Below are 26028 nucleotides of genomic sequence, written 5' to 3' on the forward strand. Positions count from 1 at the left end.
ACAATATGCATAAAATAAATTACACTTTACAATATGCGTAAAATAAATTACCCTTAACAATATTCATAAAATTAATTACCCTGAACAATATGCATAAAATAAATTGCCCTTAACAATATGTATAAAATTTATTACCCTTAACAATATGCATAAAATAAATTACCCTTAACAATATGCATAAAATTAATTACCCTTAACAATATGCGTAAAATAAATTACCCTTAACAATATGCATAAAATTAATTACCCTTAACAATATGCATAAACTAAATTACACTTAACAATAAGCGTAAAATAAATTACCCTTAACAATATGTGTAAAATAAATTCCCCTTAACAATATGCATCAAATATATTTCCCTTAACAATATGCATAAAATTAATTATCCTTAACAATATTCATAAAATAAATTACCCTTAAAAATAGGCGTAAAATAAATTACCCTTAACAATATGCATAAAATAAACTAACCTTACCAATATACATAACACAAATTACCCTTAACAATATGTGTACAATAAATTACCGTTTACAATATGTGTAAAATAAATTACCCTTAATAATATGTGAAAAATAAATTACCCTTAACAATATGCGTAAAATAAATTACCCTTGACAATATGCATAAAATAAATTACTCTTAGCAATATGCATGCAATAAATTACTTTTAACAATATGCATAAAATAAATTACCCTTAACAATATACATTAAATAAATTACCCTTAATAATATGCATAAAATAAATTACCCTTAACAATATGCATGAATTAATTCCCCTTAACAATATGCATAAAATAAATTACCCTTAACAATATGCATAAAATAAATCATCCATAACAATATGCATAAAATTAATTACCCTTCACAATATGCATAAACTAAATTACACTTAACAATAAGCGTAAAATAAATTACCCTTAACAATATGTGTAAAATAAATTCCCCTTAACAATATGCATCAAATATATTTCCCTTAACAATATGCATAAAATTAATTATCCTTAACAATATTCATAAAATAAATTACCCTTAAAAATAGGCGTAAAATAAATTACCCTTAACAATATGCATAAAATAAACTAACCTTACCAATATACATAACACAAATTACCCTTAACAATATGTGTACAATAAATTACCGTTTACAATATGTGTAAAATAAATTACCCTTAATAATATGTGAAAAATAAATTACCCTTAACAATATGCGTAAAATAAATTACCCTTGACAATATGCATAAAATAAATTACTCTTAGCAATATGCATGCAATAAATTACTTTTAACAATATGCATAAAATAAATTACCCTTAACAATATACATTAAATAAATTACCCTTAATAATATGCATAAAATAAATTACCCTTAACAATATGCATGAATTAATTCCCCTTAACAATATGCATAAAATAAATTACCCTTAACAATATGCATAAAATAAATCACCCATAACAATATGCATAAAATTAATTACCCTTAACAATATGCATAAAAATAAATTACCCTTAACAATATGCATAAAATAAATTACTCGTAACAATATGCATAAAATAAATTACTCTTACAATATAAACATATATGTGTGAAATAAATTACCCATAACAATATGCATGAAATTGATTAACCTTAACAATATGCATAAAATATATTTCCCTTTACAATATACGTAAAGTAAATTACCCTTAATAATATGCGTAAAATAAATTACCTTTAACTTTATATTCAAATAAATTACAGCCGTTTAATATCGTTTTTTTCTACAAAGCGGCAATAACTTCTGCACCAACCTGATATATTAAAATATTTTTAAAAGCAATATTTGTAAAATTTCATTTTTTAAAATACAATACATTTCATAATACAATTGTTTAAAATACAATATATTTCATAATACAATTGTTTAAAATACAATACATTTCATAATACAATAAAGATAAAATAAAAAGAATTAAACAAAAGTTTGACTTTTGAGTGTGCAGACTTCAAGGACACAAGTTCAGACAAGGTCATATTTTGAAGAGAGGAAATGAGCTGATGCCAAGCCAGATCGGGCCAAGTAAATCAGGCCTGACTGTAAAACTGGCATGAATCGTCACACGCACACACATCAGTCTAACATGGCTACCCCTGATATGACTGGTGATCTGGAAGGTAGCCACCCTTTGGGTGTTTTTAAAAAGGGAGAGGGATTGACACGTAACGGATTTTTTTGTTTTAGAAAGATGTGCTTCCTCTTTTTTTAACGTCTATGGTGAGAGAATGCTTATTACACTGCCCTTCCCCCTTCTAAGAAGGATGGTTCATGACAACGAAACAGATACTACACTCTCTAAGACACTCCAGAAAAGAGGAGATAATGCCTTGGAGGATAGTATCATTAAGAATATATATATACTACACTGCCTCTCCCCAGAAAGAAGGTTCTTGTTGAGAATTGTCCCTATATTTCAAAAAACAAAAACAAAAAAATCTGTATTAGGCTAGACAGTTATTCCTGTAATATTCATAAAATTTGATTTGTTTTTCTTCTATCTATTATTATATAAAAAGGACTGAATGTATGTGTGTGTGTGTGAGAGAGAGAGAGAGAGAGAGAGAGAGAGAGTTCCCCGTGGACTCCTAAACAGTTTGGCCGATTTTTATGAAATTTCACACAAATGTACTTTATGCATTTGGAAGTGATCTTAGATGTCTTCAAAAACTATCAATAATCGAATAATCCAATGAAAGCAGGAATATGTAATTTTGATCAAAGTAAATGCACCTTATACAACCTAACATCACAAGTACATTTGAGAAGTTTTATTACTACACAAGCTGAAAGGCTTGGCATATATAATCAACAGTAGGTTCTTTGTTATGACAGAGGCACGTTTGAACTGAATGTTTCCGTTTAGAACATAACTGACCCATGATACTTGACATTTGTATTTTTAACTTTAATTCAAGCCACTATATAAAAATAATTTTATAAAATTAACATTAGGTTCTCTACAGTGCAATGTAGACTACTATGTATTGTGGACTAAATCACTGTGAAGAGGTATGTGAAGTTTCCCTCCGGTGCACTGTGGTGGGTCCCCAATTAGAGCAGACAATCAATTGATTTGATTGAAAAATGGGCGATTTAATAAAAGAATGAGAATAAAAATATTGGAATGTGAAACATTCATTGATCATCATTCGATCCCGGACAAAGTTGTGTCTCCCTGCTAGTTTAAAAATAAAGCTACTTGGTCAATTTAGATGCTTTTTGGAATATGAGATTTTCGTTTCAATATGAGTACGTACATCATACCTATTTTCTTTACTTTTGTTTAATATAGGGTGAATTCTAGGCAAGAATCCAAAAGAAGGTATTAACTGGGAGGACACTATTATGACAACAGAATAGAGAGTTGCCTCATCTTCCCTCCTCCCCCAAAACAAAAAGATCATCATCTTAGGGACGATGGTATCATGATAACAGAACATTACTTTCCCCCACCGCCAAAAAGAGGAGTTAATGCTTGGGAGGATTGTCTCATAACAACAGTAGCGATATTAAACTCTCACCATGAATTAACAAACTCCACAGACTTTTAGTGCTACATAGATGAGCAAAAGTATGCAACCAATGGGAGCACAGTACAAAGTGCCCCTTTTGGGGAATTGTTTTGTTTTTGTTACATTAAAAACTGACTTCTACTAAGGTTGCTTCTTTCTTTTTCTTGTCTCAAATCACTATGTCTCATTTAATAGCTCTGTTTTCTAGGTGCGTAGCTGTAGAGACTGCATAGTTATAGTAGACAGCGTATGACTTATTTTTAATTGTTCTTTCTGGTAAACATGTTCCCAGGACTTGCTACTACTGCATTCAATATTTAACTTTTTACAGATAGTCCAGTGAAGAGATTTACACACTCAATTGTGTCTTGTCATATAGTAAACAGAACTTTACAGTTGGATATCAAATGGCTCACACTCTCTACTTCTGTGTGGCAGAACCTGCATTTGTTGTTATTGTTGAGATGTCTAGAATCTGTATTCCAATTTCCTCCAAATCCATTACTTTTGAATCTAAAAATGGCTAAACTCTAAGACATAAGCTTAAAAGGCCTTAATAAGAAATTAAAATTCGGGGAATCTTGATTACTTGGTGTCTAATGACTATGGATCAAATACAATGCAAATTTAAAATATTTCAATTTTCAAATATGAGTTTGTGTCTATCTTATGTAGTAATTTTTATACTGTATATTTTTCCTCAATGTCTTTGTTACTTTTTTTTCATTATTTATTTGTTACTTTTTTTCATTATTTATTTGTTATTTTTTTTCATTATTCATTTATTACTAGCCTGGGTGCCCAGCGTTGCCCAGGTGTTTTTAGGTGTGTGTTGAGCAAAAAAAAAAAAGCTGTAGTAGGCAGGCTCGAACCCGTGACGTAAAAGCAAAAAAGAAAATGGAGGTGGGTGTAAGGGTGTTGGTTGAGCAAAAAAAAGAAGGAAAATTGTGAGCGCAAGAAAAAAAAATAGAAGTAATAAGTAGGCTTGAGCAAAGGAGGAAAAGAAAGTGAAACAAAAAAAGAAATCTGACGTGTTTGCTGTTGTGCCCATTGCCAAAACGGAAGTGATGTAGGTTTAAATTAAGGCTAGACAATCGAAAAGAGGGAATGAAAATATCGTCGAAAAAAAGTGACCCTTCCCTATAGAAAAGTGCTCAGTTGAGGGTGAAGAAATGAATGTTTTTGGCAAATTTTTCGATATTTGTTCTCCGAAGGGTCAAGCTACAAAATGAAAATCCGTCGCCTTTGTCAAAAGTTTTAGGCAGACATGCAAACATACATACATACATTTAAACAGACAGGTGAGATTTATATAATAGAAGATTACTATTATTGTTGTTGCTGTTGTTATTAGTATTAGTAGTAATAGTAGTGTACAGGCGTTTTTCTCTGATCATAACTGAATAACTGTTGTTACCTATATACAGGAGGGTGCAAAAGTGGTACAGTGATAAAAAGAGAAAACAAATACTTCAGCATATCATGTCATTAATTTTACTTTATTGCATACCTATTTTGCACTCCCCCATATATAAATATTTGAAGAGGGAGAAGTTAAAGAAGTATTGAATGATTCTTTAAATGTGGGCCTCTCAAGATATGTAAAGCTCAACAGTTATAGCTCAAATATAATAATAAGATTATAGACAAGACAAAGTATAGATTTATTTGCCGACAAAATAAGGGAAAAGCATAGTGTATATCACCTACCCCAGTTGATGTTTTTTTCCTTCTTATATCAGCAAATAAATCTATATATACCAATATACAGCTTTGTCTTTATATATATATATATATATATATATATATATATATATATATATATATATATATATATATATACGGGGTGAAAGGACAAAATTGTCGCTCTAGAATAGACGACATGATTCCATTTCTGTTTGATGAAAACCGGTTTTCTTTTTTATACAAATCCTAAAAGCGATATGGGCCTTCTACCATGCCTAAAAGTGATATGGGCCTTCTACTATGCCTAAAAGCGATATGGGCCTTCTACCATGCCTAAAAGTGATATGGGCCTTCTACCATGCCTAAAAGTGACACAATGTTTGATGATCAGAGATGCGCTGCTCTACAACTCATACTCTCTACCGATCCAAATCATGACAACAGGACTATTGCCAATATCCTCAAAATACATCACTGAATAGCCAGGAATAACAGGGACGTGCCCAGGGTGCTGAAAACAAAGTTTCCAGCCAGGATTATAGTCTTTGGTGTGGTTTCAAGTGAGGGCCACATTATGCCACCTCACATCTTTGAAGTTGGCTTGAAATGTCAACACCAACGTGTACCTGAAGAGTGTGATGACCCTCTGGTGCAATCAGATGGCTGCTGGTAGAACCTGGGTGAGGCAGCAGAACTCAGTGCCAGCCCACAAGTCCAAAGAGACCCAGGCTTGGCTTCAGAAGGAGTACTACAATCTGACCTGGACTCGCTGGACTACTTCGTTTGGTCATATGTCGAGAACATCGCTTGTGGAAAAGGCATGCTTCCAGTTTCAGACCTATATCAAGAGAGTGATTGAGGCTGAAATCGGCTACATTGAATAGATGCCAGCTCTACTACATAGCAAAGTTACCTGAATTGATTTTTAAATAAAAGTTTTGAAATAAAACTATAGTGTTGCTTTCTTTAGAGCGACACTTTTATTGTTCTACCCTATATATATATATATATATATATATATATATATATATATATATATATTTATATATATATAGGTGAATAATTTTGGTATTTCTAATTGACTGAGTCTTAATGTAAAATTATAAAATTAAAACTTCAGGGAATCTTGTGAAGTAGACATAATTGTAATTAACACCAACAGGAGTGAATTCTTGCGGCTCAAGATTTTGACTATACTTCCTTCCTGGCTAGTCCAATCAGAAGCCAGCTCTCAGACACGTGACCGAGTTTATAAAAGGTTAAATCGGCAACACACTCACACACACCTCTCTCCTTCTTCCTAGATCTTGGACTGACAACAACTTCACATGGAACAAACCTGTCACCCCCAACTTCTCTCTTGGGACTCAAAAGATCTCACCCAGCCTTCGGGCTCGGGGTTCGACTAAGACATGAATACAAACAAGCCAACATGGTTATCTCCACACACGCACTCCAATGCGGTACACATACAAACTCTCTCCTCCTACAGCACTGTCTCTAATATTTTGTGACGTATGTTTCTACTAACTTTAAGGAGACAAATAATACATCATGGTTATGAACCATACCTTCAACACATTCACACATGAACACATTTCTCTTCCAACAGGCTTGTCTAATCTTTAATCTACGTTTCCACACCGGATCACCAACCGTTTCTCTATACAAGTCATAAAATAACAAAGATAATCAATAAAACTGTTTTTAAATGTTAGAATGAGATTTCTTATCTTCTTATTCTACAATTGCTTAATGGTTGTTGAATGACAATGGATCAAATATGATGCAAATTTGAAATATTTGAATTTTCAAATCAGGGATTGTGTTCATTATGGCCCCTAAAATCCTTGAAACTACTAAAATAAAATTTGGTGAATATTCATTAATTGATGTCTAATACCTATTGTTAAAATTTGACAAATTTTGAATTTTCACAACTGGCTTATATCTTCTCTTTCCCCAACCACTTTGCATACAATTAAATTAAACTATATGCAGTAGAACCCTGGGATACGCCATTAATCCGTTCCAGGGTTGGGATCATAAGGTGAAATCACCCTATGGCGGGGCATAGAAATATATACACATACATACCTAAGTTTATAGAAATAAAGATTATAATACGATAGGCCCACATGGTCCCCCCACTCAACAACACAAACATTGTTTCTGTGGTATTCTTCTCTGTCTTCTCTTCTGTCCGCGTCGTCATTTCTCATATTGCCAGCTGCCGAGGAATGCATGCATGGGTTCACAAATATAAAAAAATAAAATGAAAAATAAAATATGAAAAATAAAATAAAAAAGTAAAATATAAAAAATAAAATAAAAAAAATAAAATAAAACGAGAAACAAAAAAAAACACAAACACACAAACTCCAACATAGTCTGCAAATATCAGTTGCATTGTGTAACACCATCGACTCTCTACACACAAAGGTCCACGGCTACATAATCGTCTGCTGAGGTAGAGTTCATCAGTTGCTGTCAGCTCATCTCGATCTGCCCAAAGCTACAAGCGGTGTTCAACTGTATCAAACTGGAAACTGTTCTTCAACTCAAAACTGTCCTCAACTATCGCAAACCCTAGACTATCCGTAAACTATCCTTAACTATCGTAAACTGTTATAAAATTCACTGCAACTCCTAAAACTGCGCGTAAACTCTAAATATATTTGCCTTTATGTCCAGTCTTTTGTCTGTCATACCTTGATTAACAATCCTATTTCAGCTTCCCTTTGTGTACATTGATGAACAACTTCCTATACCCTTGTTCTGCTGATAAACTTATTTCCTTTTTCTTCTTTTTACTTCTTAACACTTAGTGGTGGGGGGACGTCGCTAGTATCACTTCCAACTCCTTCATTATCATCACTAGAACATGTAATGTTTAGCGTGTATATTGGAAATTAGAATTAAACTGCCAATAAATGTAATGTCTGACAAGAAATGGAGTATTGCGATTCAATTGTGCTCCTCCAGATCCAAACTAATTAATATTTCTCAGAGGAGTCACTGATCTAAAAAAGAACCAAATGTTCTGATTTGGTTGTTCTTATTTACTTACCATCGCATAAGTTAGACACAAGGTCAGTTAGCTCTCCAAAAAGAGAAACTTAAAGTTAGAACAAAAATAAAAAATCTCTCAGTCTAGGACTTCTTCCCTGACCAAGGTGAAAAAGGCCAAATGCAGCATTAGAACAGCTACTACACTTTGATCCTATCGTTAAATTCACAAAAATGAGATTTTGTTTAGAATTTCGACTGAAACGTTTCTGAATTTTGGAGATGAGGATTGGTTATTCGTATTATTTGGATATTTCGGATTACTATCCTCATCTTGAGTGTGATTTTCACGTTTCGGTTGTTGTAACCTCCGACCTTCTTCAAGTGTATTTTGTCAAACTTTGGAATTTTTCTGCCAAACTCAGGAATTTGCACATAACTTTGAAAAGAAACTTTTCTTTCAACCATGGAACATGCTCTTATTCCATCAGCTATGACTGGGTAGAAATCCTAAGTAATTCGCAATTGTATTTTGAGTGTCGCTCTCACTGACAACTACCAGAAGATTGTAACTTACAACTGAATATTACCAAGTATTTTATCCGTTATGTCATGGATCTTTGCTACTAAATAAAGGGTACCATTAGAAATTCTTTGTTGATTTGACAGAAAGATTCCAGAGTTCTACAAGGCACTCCTGCCAAAAGTCAGAGATTACATTGACTGAAATGTTGTAAGAATAACACACAAAATGAGAACTGTACAAGGAGCCATGGAATAATGGCTAGAGTGGCACAGAAAATACTTGCGAATTTCTTAGGATTTTGACAGAACAAAAGCATGCTATCTCCGTGGACTAAATAAAAGGTTCCATTTAAAATATTGTGCCAATAAATGAGTTTGACAAAAAGATTCCCGAGTTCAACGAAATATACCTGAAGGTCAGAGGTTACATCGACCGAAACGTGAAAATAACATTCCAGATGAGAACGGTCATGTCTAAAGAATCCAAATAATTTGAATTAAAATGTTAGGAAAATATTGATATTGGGTTTGGAGTAAACTTTGACCAACACTTTTTAAAAATGTTTTATATTCTAAGTTTTAAAAATAACGTTTATGACAAGCTAGCATGGTTATGTGATGTTGCCCAGGAGCATGGACAACAAAATTAATATTAAGTCAAAATGTGTGGGTAATATCTTTTAAAACTTCTATCTATTCCTCTCTCTTTCAAAGTCAAGATTTTTCTTCTTTCAATCAAGGACAGAACAGATACTACACTTTCTCACAGACTAAAGATTAAAAAAGTGTATTTTCATTTGAATTTCATACTAAATGCTGATGAAAAAAAAGAATAATGTTGTAAATTTTGTCCACTTCTTCTCTGATCAACTTTGTCCCTGGTGAACAGTAAATTAATAAAATATGTTTGTATTCTGAACAAAGTAATGCTGAAAATAGATATCAGTTTTATGGATGTGTCTTGTGTAGTTAGTGATTTTTCGCTGGACACACACACACACACACACACACAAGAATGCTTACACTATCCTCGAGTGTCTCTCTGTACAGTGGTTTGTCAAGACAACTTAACATGAAGATGCTTTGCTTTACAAGTAAACTGCAACCAAATATTTAAAGTCACATAGTATTCAAAGTTCAAATGTCTTCACACTAGGAATGCTGCACTTCCTAGTGATGTCACCTCAACTAACAATGCTAAACCAGATACTTCACCAGACCAGAAGAGTTCTTGTACTAAAAACCTCAGAAAAGACTGTAATAAAAAATAAGCTACAATGTAACCAAGTGTTGAATCTCATTTCAATCACGCTATCTGCAACTGCGTATATTTCCATTTGTTGCTAGGTTATCCTGACATGTACTCAATGCAACCCTCACCTATACATAATCTATACTTACTGGCGTAGGGTTCTACATATCAAAGCGATGTTTCAGCCTCTGTTGTTGAACACTATATGACTGAGTTTACTGCAGGTGTCTTTCGGATTCAACTTTAGAGTTTAAATTATCTTTTTCTCATTTTAATTGATGTTGGTCTAGGGGGTTAAATATCAGATAGCAGAATCAAATGTGACTGTCCAACTAGGTTTGAATCCTTCGACCAACATTAATTATTATCCCTACACTGAAGATTGCATAAACATGAAACTCTAGTGCCTGTAAGTAATAATGATAAATATTTATATATCTTCTCAACTAATGAACTGATTACTATGAAGTTAAATAGAATTGTAGAAGGCGGTACAATGCAGAAGTAACGGAAAGACACAAGCTGAAGCAGGTGAGAAATTTTATTAATACAACTTATAAATACATGTGTACATATTCATATATTTCATATACGCAATATATTTATATTTGCACAGTGGTCACCTGGTTTCCCAGTATTAATAAAATTTCTCACCTGCTTCAGCTTGTGTCTTTCCGTTACTTCTGCATTGTACCGCCTTCTATAATTCTATTTAACTACATACTATACAATGCTTCAAGCAAACTACACCCACCTCTTATCTTAGGTATAAAGTGATGTTCTATACAAACTCGAAACTTAATATATAGGGGATTCAGACCTGTGGAACAAATTTGATTTAGCTTATAGCCAGTAAAAATAGCTGCTAAGGGATCATTTCGATTCTAGCTGATGGCACTCAGGTCATTTTTTTTTTAACTATTGAAATCACTGCTCTATAATAATAAATATGAAATTTTCATAAATTATTATATTTAAACATATTTTATAACTAGGCAATACCAGACAGCATGCTAGTATTTATAAGTGGAGTTATCAACACAAAAATGAAAATTGTATCATCAAATGACTGTTTCAAGGTTAGTTATTTCCCCAAATTTTATCCAAATCCATGCGATACTCACAAAGTTATATTTTATTTTTTATCAAGTAATTTATACTGTCAATCGCTTTATTGCAGGTTTTTTAAAATGCCAAAAAAAGGGGCGATTAACAGTTATTGAAAAGGAAAGGATTGTTGCTGGACTCGCAGAAAGATTGTTCATCAAAGATTTAGCTATGGAGCTGAAAAGGGATCCAGGAACTTTGGATTCATTAGTGAACAATCCCGACACCAAATCCAGAAAGGATAAGGGCACCAAGAGAAACCTTTCACATCGTGATATTCGGAAAAATTTGTAGGGAAGTCAACCGAAACCTAAACAGCACCAGTACTTCCATTTTTGTAAGAGCTGGAATTGCTCCAAGATCCAGGCAGGCCCGATGTAATGTGTTGAATGAGATGGCAAGAAACATCAAAACTATTTCAAAGTCTCCATTGATCAAACAACATTGGGAAAAACGAAAGGCTTGGGCACAGAATTACATGAAAATGGATTTCCAACGTGTCCCATTTACAGATGAGACCCATGCTACTCCTGATGGTCCAGATGGATAGGCCAAAGTTTGGAACTCGAACGGAACTCCAACCCCTTACAGTGTTCATCGCCAATGAGAAGGTGGCGTCATGTTTTGGGCGGGAATCATTAGGGATAAGTTGGTTGGACCATTCCAAGTTCCAGATGGTGTAAAACTTACCAGCAATGCGTACACAGCCCTTTTTTGGATAAACATTTGTCACCATGGCTAAATGACCTACCATTGTCACGTCGCTTTCAGATGATTTTTATGTATGACAATGCACCATCCCATTCTGCTAGGGCGACTGCAGCCTTCCTTGAATTTATGGGCTTCTTTGGAGAAAATCTCATGAGCTGACCACTGTGTTCTCCAGACCATAACCCCATTGAATGTCTCTGGTCAATATTAAAAAGAGGAGTTTATGAGGGAGGAGAGCAATTTACTACAAAGGATGCCTTGTGGAGAACATAGTTGATATTGCTAGAGTCATAACTCCTTTTTAAGATCAAATAATTGACCTCCCCGGGAGACAAAAGGTTATTTTATTTAAAAAAAAATGGTGGATATGTCGATAAATAATCCTTTTTTTTTTTTTTTTTTTAAGGCCTAGCACCTAGGATGTGCTTTTTTCTCATTCTTTGACAGAAAAATATAATAAAAAATAAAGTTAGCATGATAAGATATTGTATTTTTGCCCTAAAACAACATTTTAAAAGATCTGCAATCAAGTGATGAACAGTGGAAATGTGGCACTATCACTCCCCGAGAGGGTTACTGGGTTGAGGAACGTCTTGGGAATGCAACCAGCTCCCCGGGCAATAAACGATATCCAACGATAGGCACATGCTGGAAACATCAATTAAAACGGGTCGATATGTCGTCGGTTATAACTGTCTGGCATGGGTCGCATCTTGTGTGGTCATTGCAGGCATCTTCCCATTGTCGGCATTAATGGCATGCTGAAATCGAACACTTGTATAAAAATAGCGACAAATGCATTTTTATAAAAATATATATAATTTATTTAACAGTTAACAAGTTGGAAACATATTTTGTCGACCCATCGCACATAGCGAGTAAATCTCGACTGTTTTTAAAACAATGAAAGTATATTTTATTTCTCCCTTCATTGAAAGAGAGAGAAAGAATGATGCGTTTCATGCAACGATTTGCTTTTCAAAATTATAATGTCAACATAGTTTGACTCCACATAAGTTAGAAACAAGGTTCATTAATATAGAAGACCCAACTCCCTCAAAAGGGGCTAGCCATTGTGCCACAGAAATTCTGTGATAAAGAATAAAATGTCATAACTTTGTGAATATCGCATGAATTTGAATAACATTTTAAGAAATAACTAACCTTAAAGCAGCCGTTTGATGATCTAATTTTTATTTTGTTGTGATGTATATTTAGTGAAATATTGATATTTTACTAATCTGCAATAAAGCGATTGACACAGTTTTTATATATATTAGGTTGGTGCAAAAATAATGTCGGTTTTCATAATGTCCTTTCATAATAAACTTTATTAATCGAAATAAGAACCATTAGGATCGGCCAATGAAAACAAGTTATTTATCCCATTAGCATAGAAATCTGAAGTTCTGGAAACGATGAAGTCATTGAAGGCCGATTCGGCATCATCTCGGTTTTTGAAGCATTTCTCATGCAGGAAGTTATCACGATGTTTGAAAAAGTGATAATTAGTGGGTGAGAAGTATCGCAGGTGAGGCAGATAGAATTTGTTCAGCGTCTGCAGTGTTAGTTGAGCAACATGCAGGCGAGCATATCATGGAGGAGAATTGGTCCTTTCATATTGACCAATCTTGGGCACATACGTTGGAGCTTCTGGTGCATTTTGTCAATTTGTCGGCAGTACTTCGCTGCCGTAATCACTTTGCCTGGATTCAAGGATCTGTGATGGACGAGACCGGCCGCAAACCACCAAACAGTCACCATAACCTTTTTTTGGTGCAATTTCAGCTTCAGGAAATGTTGTGGAGCTTCTCCAGCAATCAACCACTGTGCTTAACATCACCGGTTGTCGTAGAGAATCCACTTCTCATCATAATCCACTCAAGAAATGGGTCGTTTTTATTGTGCAGAAGGAGCATAGAAGACACCTCAAAACGATTTTTTTTTATTATCGTTCAATTCATGCGGCACCCATTTATCTAATTCTTTTGACTTCCTTATTTGCTTTAAATGGCGAACGACTGTTGAGTGGTTGACCTTGAGTTCAAATGCAACTTCTTATGTGGTTTTACAAGGATCGGCTTCAATTAAGGCTTTCAAATGTTCGTTATCAAGCGCAGTCGGCCAGTATTCATCTTGGAGGCTCTCATCACCATTGCAAAATTTCTTGAACCACCATTGTGCCACACATTCGTTAGTGGTTCCTGGGCCAAATGCATCATTGATATCACGAGCTGTCTCAGCAGCTTTTTGGCCTAGTTTGAACTGGAACAAGAAAATCGTGCGGATTTCAATTTTGTCCATGCTGTCGAAAAGCTTGCAAAAAAATGAATGAAGAGATTGAGAACAGTAACGAATAATACAATTTGATGGAGCAGAAAATGCGGTTCAAAATAATATATAACGTGGCTATATATATATATATATATATATATATATCAATGAAATAATTCAGAAATCATATATAAAAGTCACATATGATACAATATTGTTTTTGCACTAACCTAATATATATATATATATATATATATATACTGTTTTAGCAAAAACCAAGACTTCAAGAAATGGGTTGATAGCAACAAAAAGTGTATTTCATTTTTAGTAACAATTGTTTCAAGACCATTTGGACGAATTCAAACAATATGTCGTTTGAAAAATTTCACAACAACAGCCTTTCTTCAGGCTTATTAAATAAAAAAACACTTTAACAACGAAACATTAATGAAAAGAAACATTTCCTTTATGAGGAAAAGAAAACAAGCGGGAACAATTTACCTCTGTCGCATCCTTTGTAAAGTATTTTTTTAAAGACCAAAATGTATATATATATATATATATATATATATATATATATACACACACACACACACATTTATTATTATTACTTACAAACACACGTGTCTCCCTCACAAACTCCCGGCATCACAAGAGGCAAGACTGATCGTAACCAATTCCCTCCTAAAAATCAATGATTTGGCTCAAATTGAATGCTGCATGAATCAAGCAAACAATGCATCTTTTTTCAACAAAAATAGAAATTTACTCCAACACTGAAGGAGCATTTCAAAAACTCTAAACATTGAGCTTGCATGACCCATCCATCACAGACAAAGATTGGATCCCAACTGCTTGCCTCAGAATTCAGGTTTTCAACTGAATTAAAAATCTTCCTTTGTGGCAAAAAAAGCGAGAGGGATAGAAAGAGAGAAAGAAATAAAGGCAAAAATTTATTATTAGATAATAGATAAATTGATTTAAACTTTTGCCAGTATTAATCAACCTCTGATTTATGAAATGCTCTGAAGTTGCCATGTTTATAAGAACATGATTTAAATTACGACTACAGAAAGGCAGGCATAATTACATTTGCGGATTATGCTTGTCAAATAAGGTTTTTAAACATGAGGAGCTCAAGCTCTTCCGAAAAGGGCTTTTCATCATTGTTCCACACTTGCATGTATGTAGTGTGTATGTGCGTTTAAGTCAATGTATCTGCATACGTATGTGTGAACATGTTTTTTGTTTTGTCTACATGCACATATATTTTCACACGTATGTATGTGTGCTTTGTATGTTGTGTGTTTCTGCATATCATTTTATTTGTTCAATATGAATTTTGTTATAAAGTTTTCGGTTCTTGTCCAAAATTCCCCTAATATTAATAAAGAAAAACTTTTTAAATCTGTATGATGCATGTAACATTGACGAAATAAAATATCATATTCCAAAACTCATGTAAACTGATCAAGTATTTTTATATTTAAAAGAGAAAATAATACTTTCTGAGTAACTGAAAAGTAGCTGTCTTGTTCGCCATTTAGAAAACAATCTAAAAAACAAAACAAAAACACAGAGAGATAACTCAATAATTCAAACTTACAAGTAACCTGTAATGCCTATGAATTCTCATTAATCACTTAAAAATGATCTTGATCAATTTATGTGCTTTTTGAAATATGATATTTTCGTTTCGTCACAGGCACCTGCAGTGTACAGATTTTGCTTTACTTTTTATGGACAAGAAATAATTGTTTCGTGTGTAAGGATGTAGGAATAATCTTCATTTTGCAAAAGCAGCATAATCGTGTACATCATGTTCAACAAACCCGATGATGATGATGATGATGATGATAGGAAGAGAAAAGTGACCCCTGCAGAGGTGCATGTTCACACAAATACCAAACTTTTAACATGAATCTAGATTTTTTTTTTTGCAAAACTACAATATTTTTCTCAAAGTTAGAATATTTTTTCAAAATAATATCTGAAGAGAGCCAAACATGCTCGAAACATGTTATAAAACTGGTGTGTGCATAATGGGATTTCAACTGAATACATTTTAGGTGAAAACGCTATTATATGCGTGCCATGACGAAAGGAATAAAAATTCCAACGATTACGAAAATTGATCGAGGAGAAAAAGAATTCCAAATAAAAATAAAAGTATATCAAATTATAGAATTTTGAGTGTATGTGTTAATTTTCAAAACTCTTACAATCCAGGGGAAGTAACTGTAAACTATGATTTTGACTAAATAATTGTAATCTGCTATTGAAATGTATTAATGTGCTATTGAAATGTATTGATGTGTTATTGAAATAGCAGTTTACAATTATTATATAAAGATAGAAAATGGCATTTTTTTTGCTATGCTATTTTTTTTTTTATAAGAAATAGTTTTAGCAGATCTATTATGTGATCCTTTTTCGTAAGTTTTGGAATTTTACTAATTTTTACATGACTATGAAATAAGTTTATACATTATTGATTTAAAAAATATGCTTATTCAGTTATATTTCATCCTTTATTTATGGCAATCCTTTAATTTATGAAGCTCGATGTAATTAAATAAATGACAAAAAGTCTAAATTACAAGATGTTGTCCATCTTACCATTTATTTCTTTAAGTATGTTAAAATGTTCAATTCTTGACAGCACCTGTTTTACAGTGCAGAATCCTTTTTGTAATTATTATGCCAATTTTTTTTTACTCTATTCTACTCTGACTCATTATAAAAATATGAACCCATCAATTTTAACAGAAAATAAAGGAATATGGGTAGGATTGAAAAAATTCTGAAAAAAAAAAAAAAAAAAATTCAGAAGAGCAGTTGCAATTGTGTTTTGTTTTAGTTACACCATCTTTGATTCTACTATATATATATAACTACTTCATTTACTCACATAAAATTAATATACGAAAGTATATATTTATGCGTAAACTTTAAGTATTTACTTCAAAAGTGCTCAATACGTAGGTAGAGCTAGTTAGTAATTTATAAAATATATATGGCGATTAAGCTACACTGAATATTCAGCGTTTCTTGGATGATAATAATTATATAATATTCATTATAATTCCTGGATCAATATCGTAATTTATTCAATTTTATTTTTCATTATCAATTTTTCTTGATAGGTTACAATTTTAAGATATTAATTATCTTTGTAATTCTATTTGTTAATAAATATATATATATATATATTTATATATATACATATATTTATATTATGTGTGTGTGTGTGTGCACAATTAGGAATCAATCATTTTTTTACATGTATTAAAAACAACAAACACTGATAATATTGTTTTTTTAAATAAATTTTGATGTATGTTTTTTTTATAAAATTTTATTGTTTCCAGATCAAAAATCCATATCAAAATCGTTCAAAATGTCTGTTTGATGTTGAGCTTTCAAGTTAGTCATTTTCAAGAACGAATGAAATATTTAAAGTTCAGAATTGTTGAAAGAGAACACTGAGAGAGAGAAAAAAAAGAAAAAAAGTGAAAGAGAAAAAAAAGAAATAATGCCGATTACTATTGTTTCTGACGCTTCCAAAATCTTTTGACCTCATCATGACCCCTTCGAGCAACAACCATAACTCGCCTAGCTGGCTTGTCCCAAACCAAAACTCCAAGATCCTAATAAAAAAAAAAAAAAAAATTTAAGTGATTGTTGTAATTTGTTTGAAGTGTTGCGCATACTGAATATATTTGTTTTGAATTTATTTTAAGGATGTGACAATGCAAGATTATCACTGAATCGAAAGAATGTCTACATGAGAAATGAGATGATAAACACAAAGAGACAATATATAATGTAATAATTTTATTTTCTATTTACTGATTTTTAAAAAAAATCTTCAATCAATCGTGTCTTATACAGTGCTCAAGTTTTTCCAATATTTCAAAGTTATTTTTCAAAGTAAGTCTGTATCAGATATTTTCATTTAAAGGTATTTTAATTGTTTTTCCCATCTTTGTGTGTTATATGGCATCTAAGATTGATTAATATTTTGAGGTAATACCTCCTTTTCAAAGTAAGTCAATATACAACACACAGGCACGAAGCGATTATATAACCACAACTTATCAGACAAAAAGTATGCTACTTCCAAATATTTAAAACAAACAAACCATGTATCAGATTATATCAAATGCCAACCTCTGTCAGGTTTTAATATTTTGAGGTATACCTCCTTTTCAAAGTAATTCCACATCAATCTCATGTTTGCATTTATTAAACAATTACATTTGAATACATAGATGAAACGTAACATCAAAGTCAAACTAATAGATACCAAATTCCTGTCAGGTTCTAATGTAATACCACGTGGTTCCTTGCTCAGCAACACCAACCCCAACATTGTTTCCGTGGTCTTCTCCTTTGTCTTCTCTTCTGGCTGTGTCGTAATCTCCAAGGGGGGAACATAGATTCACAAGTACAAAAAAAAAACAAAAAACACAAACTGCGACACATTCTATAAATATCAGTTGTACTCTGGGTGTGTATGCGTGACCCCATTGATCCTCTACATACTAAGGACCACATCAACATAGTCTGTCAAGGTTGTGTTCATCAGTTGATGTCAGCTAATCTTGGTCTGCTAAAGCTATCTCGATCTGTTCCAAGTCATGACCTGCTTTCGACTGTGTTATACTCACAACTATTCTCAACTGTCGTCAACCCTCGCAAAACCAAGACGGTCCACAACTATCTTTGTCATGAACTGTCACAAAACTCATTATCACTCCTAAAACTGTTTATAAACTAACTTTAAAAATATTGAATTCCATTATTCAGTCCTTTTGTTCCTGTTAGTGCCACACTTTGATTAACAATCTCATTTTAGTTCTCTTTGTGAGCATTGATGAACAACTATACTTTTGTTCTGCTGATAAACTTATTTCCTCTATTTTTTATATTTTTTCCTCTTATTTTTTTTACTTTCTAACATTTGAGGTTGATTGTATCACATTAATATTTTGAAATAATGCCTCCTTTTCAAAATAATTCCAGATCAATTGCACATGTTTGCATTTATTAAACTCTTATATGTAATATATAAATGAAACATATCAAACACAAACTAATCGACACCAAATTCCAATTTATTTCATTAATTACACACTATATCCAACCCAATATTTCCTTTAGTAAGACACATTTACAACCTACACTTATTTTTTGATTGAATAATGGGCAGCCAATAAAAATGCGCTTGTTACTAATACGAAAATTCTAGTACTTGTCCAGAATTCTTCCTATATTAAAAAAAAATCTGTATGATGTACATACCTATGATGGAAAAAAAATATATAGCTCAGATAAATTGATCAGGTAATTTTATTTATAAAGAAAATAAATTTTTATGCCTAAAGGATGAGTGACAATCTCACAATATCATCTTCAAAGCAGGTTGAAAGAATAAGGAGATAACTCCAAATAATTCAAGCTTGTGAGATTTTAGAAAGCAATTCATAACACGGGAGGGAGGGGCATTGGAGAAATTGAAATTAATGTAAATATGATATTCTTCATAAAAATAAAATTAATCAATTTATATGTATGATTTTTCCTTATTTTTTAATAAGTGAGGGGGGATTTCTAGACAAGTGAAAAAATTCCAATTGTCTGTGGAAGTGATTTTAAATACTACTTTGTTTAAAGTATTTTTTCTTCATTCTTTTTCATTTTTATTTCTGTCTTTATTTAGAAATTAAAAAAAAAATAAAGCTAGCAGAGTCTGAGACACTCGCAGGATCTTAAATACCAAAATTGGATGAAGAAAAAGAAAAGGTTCTTGTCCAAAATTTCTTCTAGATTAAAAACAAAAATAAAGAAAAATCTGTATGATGTGCATACCCATGACGAAACTAAAATATCATATTCCAAAAATCAAGTAAATTGATTAGTATAAAATCATTTTTAAACAATTAATGGGAATTCATAGTGATTACAACGTTATTCCTGCAAGTTTGAATGGTGGTTGAGAAGATTTTTTGTAATTGTTAAAGGAAAGAAGCTTAGTCTTAGTAGCATTAAATGTTACCATCTTCTACATTCTTTCTTGCTTTTATTTCTGATTCTATTTACAAATAAAAAAAACTAAAGAGTCTAGGAGACTCGCAGGATCCTAAATACATAAAATCGAATGAAGAAAAAGGTTCTTGTCCAGAATTCATCTTATATTAAAAATCTAAATAAAGAAACATCTGTATGATGTACATACTCATGAAGAAACTAAAATATATTTCCAAAATCGCACAAACTGATCTTTTTATTTTTATAAAGAAAACATTTTTTTATAAGAATTCATAAGTTTTAATTAGTTATCTCCCTTTGCTTTTTTGTTTCGTTTAACGTTGTTTTCGAAATAATGGACAAGACATGTAATGTTGCAATATAATGGACAAGACATGTAATGTTGCAATATAATGGACAAGACATGCAATGTTTCAAAATAATGGACAAGACATGTAATGTTTCAAAATAATGGACAAGACATGTAATGTTTCAAAATAATGGACAAGACATGTAATGTTTCAAAATAATGGACAAGACATGCAATGTTTCAAAATAATGGACAAGACATGCAATGTTTCAAAATAATGGACAAGACATGCAATGTTTCAAAATAATGGACAAGACATGCAATGTTTCAAAATAATGGACAAGACATGCAATGTTTCAAAATAATGGACAAGACATGCAATGTTTCAAAATAATGGACAAGACATGCAATGTTGCAATATAATGGACAAGACATGCAATGTTGCAATATAATGGACAAGACATGTGATGTTTCAAAATAATGGACAAGACATGTAATGTTGCAATATAATGGACAAGACATGTGATGTTTCAAAATAATGGACAAGACATGTGATGTTTCAAAATAATGGACAAGACATGTAATGTTGCAAAATAACGGACAAGACATGTAATGTTGCAAAATAATGGACAAGACATGTAATGTTTCAAAATAATGGACAAGACATGTAATGTTGCAATATAATGGACAAGACATGTAATGTTTCAAAATAATGGACAAGACATGTAATGTTGCAAAATAATGGACAAGACATGTAATGTTTCAAAATAATGGACAAGACATGTAATGTTGCAATATAATGGACAAGACATGTAATGTTTCAAAATAATGGACAAGACATGTAATGTTGCAAAATAATGGACAAGACATGTAATGTTGCAAAATAATGGACAAGACATGTAATGTTGCAAAATAATGGACAAGACATGTAATGTTGCAATATAATGGACAAGACATGTAATGTTGCAATATAATGGACAAGACATGTAATGTTGCAAAATAATGGACAAGACATGTAATGTTGCAAAATAATGGACAAGACATGTAATGTTGCAATATAATGGACAAGACATGTAATGTTGCAAAATAATGGACAAGACATGTAATGTTGCAATATAATGGACAAGACATGTAATGTTGCAATATAATGGACAAGACATGTAATGTTGCAAAATAATGGACAAGACATGTAATGTTGCAATATAATGGACAAGACATGTAATGTTGCAAAATAATGGACAAGACATGTAATGTTGCAAAATAATGGACAAGACATGTAATGTTGCAAAATAATGGACAAGACATGTAATGTTGCAATATAATGGACAAGACATGTAATGTTGCAAAATAATGGACAAGACATGTAATGTTTCAAAATAACGGACAAGACATGTAATGTTGCAAAATAATGGACAAGACATGTAATGTTGCAAAATAATGGACAAGACATGTAATGTTTCAAAATAATGGACAAGACATGTAATGTTGCAATATAATGGACAAGACATGTAATGTTTCAAAATAATGGACAAGACATGTAATGTTTCAAAATAATGGACAAGACATGTAATGTTTCAAAATAATGGACAAGACATGTAATGTTTCAAAATAATGGACAAGACATGTAATGTTTCAAAATAATGGACAAGACATGTAATGTTGCAAAATAATGGACAAGACATGTAATGTTGCAAAATAATGGACAAGACATGTAATGTTGCAAAATAATGGACAAGACATGTAATGTTGCAAAATAATGGACAAGACATGTAATGTTTCAAAATAATGGACAAGACATGTAATGTTGCAATATAATGGACAAGACATGTAATGTTTCAAAATAATGGACAAGACATGTAATGTTTCAAAATAATGGACAAGACATGTAATGTTGCAATATAATGGACAAGACATGTAATGCTTCAAAATAATGGACAAGACATGTAATGTTGCAATATAATGGACAAGACATGTAATGCTTCAAAATAATGGACAAGACATGTAATGTTGCAATATAATGGACAAGACATGTAATGTTGCAATATAATGGACAAGACATGTAATGTTGCAAAATAATGGACAAGACATGTAATGTTGCAAAATAATGGACAAGACATGTAATGTTGCAAAATAATGGACAAGACATGTAATGTTGCAAAATAATGGACAAGACATGTAATGTTGCAAAATAATGGACAAGACATGTAATGTTGCAAAATAATGGACAAGACATGTAATGTTGCAAAATAATGGACAAGACATGTAATGTTGCAAAATAATGGACAAGACATGTAATGTTGCAATATAATGGACAAGACATGTAATGTTGCAAAATAATGGACAAGACATGTAATGTTGCAAAATAATGGACAAGACATGTAATGTTGCAAAATAATGGACAAGACATGTAATGTTGCAAAATAATGGACAAGACATGTAATGTTGCAATATAATGGACAAGACATGTAATGTTGCAAAATAATGGACAAGACATGTAATGTTGCAATATAATGGACAAGACATGTAATGTTGCAAAATAATGGACAAGACATGTAATGTTGCAATATAATGGACAAGACATGTAATGCTTCAAAATAATGGACAAGACATGTAATGTTGCAAAATAATGGACAAGACATGTAATGTTGCAATATAATGGACAAGACATGTAATGTTGCAAAATAATGGACAAGACATGTAATGTTGCAAAATAATGGACAAGACATGTAATGTTGCAAAATAATGGACAAGACATGTAATGTTGCAAAATAATGGACAAGACATGTAATGTTGCAAAATAATGGACAAGACATGTAATGTTGCAATATAATGGACAAGACATGTAATGTTGCAAAATAATGGACAAGACATGTAATGTTGCAATATAATGGACAAGACATGTAATGTTGCAAAATAATGGACAAGACATGTAATGTTGCAAAATAATGGACAAGACATGTAATGTTGCAATATAATGGACAAGACATGTAATGTTGCAAAATAATGGACAAGACATGTAATGTTGCAAAATAATGGACAAGACATGTAATGTTTCAAAATAATGGACAAGACATGTAATGTTGCAATATAATGGACAAGACATGTAATGTTTCAAAATAATGGACAAGACATGTAATGTTGCAAAATAATGGACAAGACATGTAATGTTGCAAAATAATGGACAAGACATGTAATGTTGCAAAATAATGGACAAGACATGTAATGTTGCAATATAATGGACAAGACATGTAATGTTGCAATATAATGGACAAGACATGTAATGTTGCAATATAATGGACAAGACATGTAATGTTGCAAAATAATGGACAAGACATGTAATGTTGCAAAATAATGGACAAGACATGTAATGTTGCAATATAATGGACAAGACATGTAATGTTGCAAAATAATGGACAAGACATGTAATGTTGCAATATAATGGACAAGACATGTAATGTTGCAATATAATGGACAAGACATGTAATGTTGCAAAATAATGGACAAGACATGTAATGTTGCAATATAATGGACAAGACATGTAATGTTGCAAAATAATGGACAAGACATGTAATGTTGCAAAATAATGGACAAGACATGTAATGTTGCAAAATAATGGACAAGACATGTAATGTTGCAATATAATGGACAAGACATGTAATGTTGCAAAATAATGGACAAGACATGTAATGTTTCAAAATAACGGACAAGACATGTAATGTTGCAAAATAATGGACAAGACATGTAATGTTGCAAAATAATGGACAAGACATGTAATGTTTCAAAATAATGGACAAGACATGTAATGTTTCAAAATAATGGACAAGACATGTAATGTTTCAAAATAATGGACAAGACATGTAATGTTTCAAAATAATGGACAAGACATGTAATGTTTCAAAATAATGGACAAGACATGTAATGTTTCAAAATAATGGACAAGACATGTAATGTTGCAAAATAATGGACAAGACATGTAATGTTGCAAAATAATGGACAAGACATGTAATGTTGCAAAATAATGGACAAGACATGTAATGTTTCAAAATAATGGACAAGACATGTAATGTTGCAATATAATGGACAAGACATGTAATGTTTCAAAATAATGGACAAGACATGTAATGTTTCAAAATAATGGACAAGACATGTAATGTTTCAAAATAATGGACAAGACATGTAATGTTGCAATATAATGGACAAGACATGTAATGCTTCAAAATAATGGACAAGACATGTAATGTTGCAATATAATGGACAAGACATGTAATGCTTCAAAATAATGGACAAGACATGTAATGTTGCAATATAATGGACAAGACATGTAATGTTGCAATATAATGGACAAGACATGTAATGTTTCAAAATAATGGACAAGACATGTAATGTTGCAAAATAATGGACAAGACATGTAATGTTTCAAAATAATGGACAAGACATGTAATGTTGCAAAATAATGGACAAGACATGTAATGTTGCAAAATAATGGACAAGACATGTAATGTTGCAAAATAATGGACAAGACATGTAATGTTGCAAAATAATGGACAAGACATGTAATGTTGCAAAATAATGGACAAGACATGTAATGTTGCAATATAATGGACAAGACATGTAATGTTGCAAAATAATGGACAAGACATGTAATGTTGCAAAATAATGGACAAGACATGTAATGTTGCAAAATAATGGACAAGACATGTAATGTTGCAAAATAATGGACAAGACATGTAATGTTGCAATATAATGGACAAGACATGTAATGTTGCAAAATAATGGACAAGACATGTAATGTTGCAATATAATGGACAAGACATGTAATGTTGCAAAATAATGGACAAGACATGTAATGTTGCAATATAATGGACAAGACATGTAATGCTTCAAAATAATGGACAAGACATGTAATGTTGCAAAATAATGGACAAGACATGTAATGTTGCAATATAATGGACAAGACATGTAATGTTGCAAAATAATGGACAAGACATGTAATGTTGCAAAATAATGGACAAGACATGTAATGTTGCAAAATAATGGACAAGACATGTAATGTTGCAAAATAATGGACAAGACATGTAATGTTGCAAAATAATGGACAAGACATGTAATGTTGCAAAATAATGGACAAGACATGTAATGTTGCAATATAATGGACAAGACATGTAATGTTGCAAAATAATGGACAAGACATGTAATGTTGCAATATAATGGACAAGACATGTAATGTTGCAAAATAATGGACAAGACATGTAATGTTGCAATATAATGGACAAGACATGTAATGTTGCAAAATAATGGACAAGACATGTAATGTTGCAAAATAATGGACAAGACATGTAATGTTGCAAAATAATGGACAAGACATGTAATGTTGCAATATAATGGACAAGACATGTAATGTTGCAATATAATGGACAAGACATGTAATGTTGCAAAATAATGGACAAGACATGTAATGTTTCAAAATAACGGACAAGACATGTAATGTTGCAAAATAATGGACAAGACATGTAATGTTGCAAAATAATGGACAAGACATGTAATGTTTCAAAATAATGGACAAGACATGTAA

General features: G+C 31.9%; 1 protein-coding gene across 1 annotated transcript in view; it reads right to left on the minus strand.

The window, feature by feature from the left end:
• Nucleotides 1-17426: 17426 nt before the first annotated feature.
• LOC145268779 (general transcription factor IIH subunit 4-like) overlaps nucleotides 17427-26028 on the minus strand; it is a 65976-nt gene continuing 57374 nt past the window's right edge. Inside the window, exon 14 of the mRNA XM_080124391.1 lies at nucleotides 17427-17763. Coding sequence (XP_079980517.1) covers nucleotides 17659-17763 — 105 coding nt within the window. The 3' untranslated portion in view covers nucleotides 17427-17658. The remainder of the gene's footprint in view (nucleotides 17764-26028) is intronic.

This window comes from Euprymna scolopes, chromosome 44 (genome assembly GCF_053919585.1).
Source record: "Euprymna scolopes isolate OS-2025 chromosome 44, ASM5391958v1, whole genome shotgun sequence".
Lineage (NCBI taxonomy): Eukaryota > Metazoa > Mollusca > Cephalopoda > Sepiida > Sepiolidae > Euprymna > Euprymna scolopes.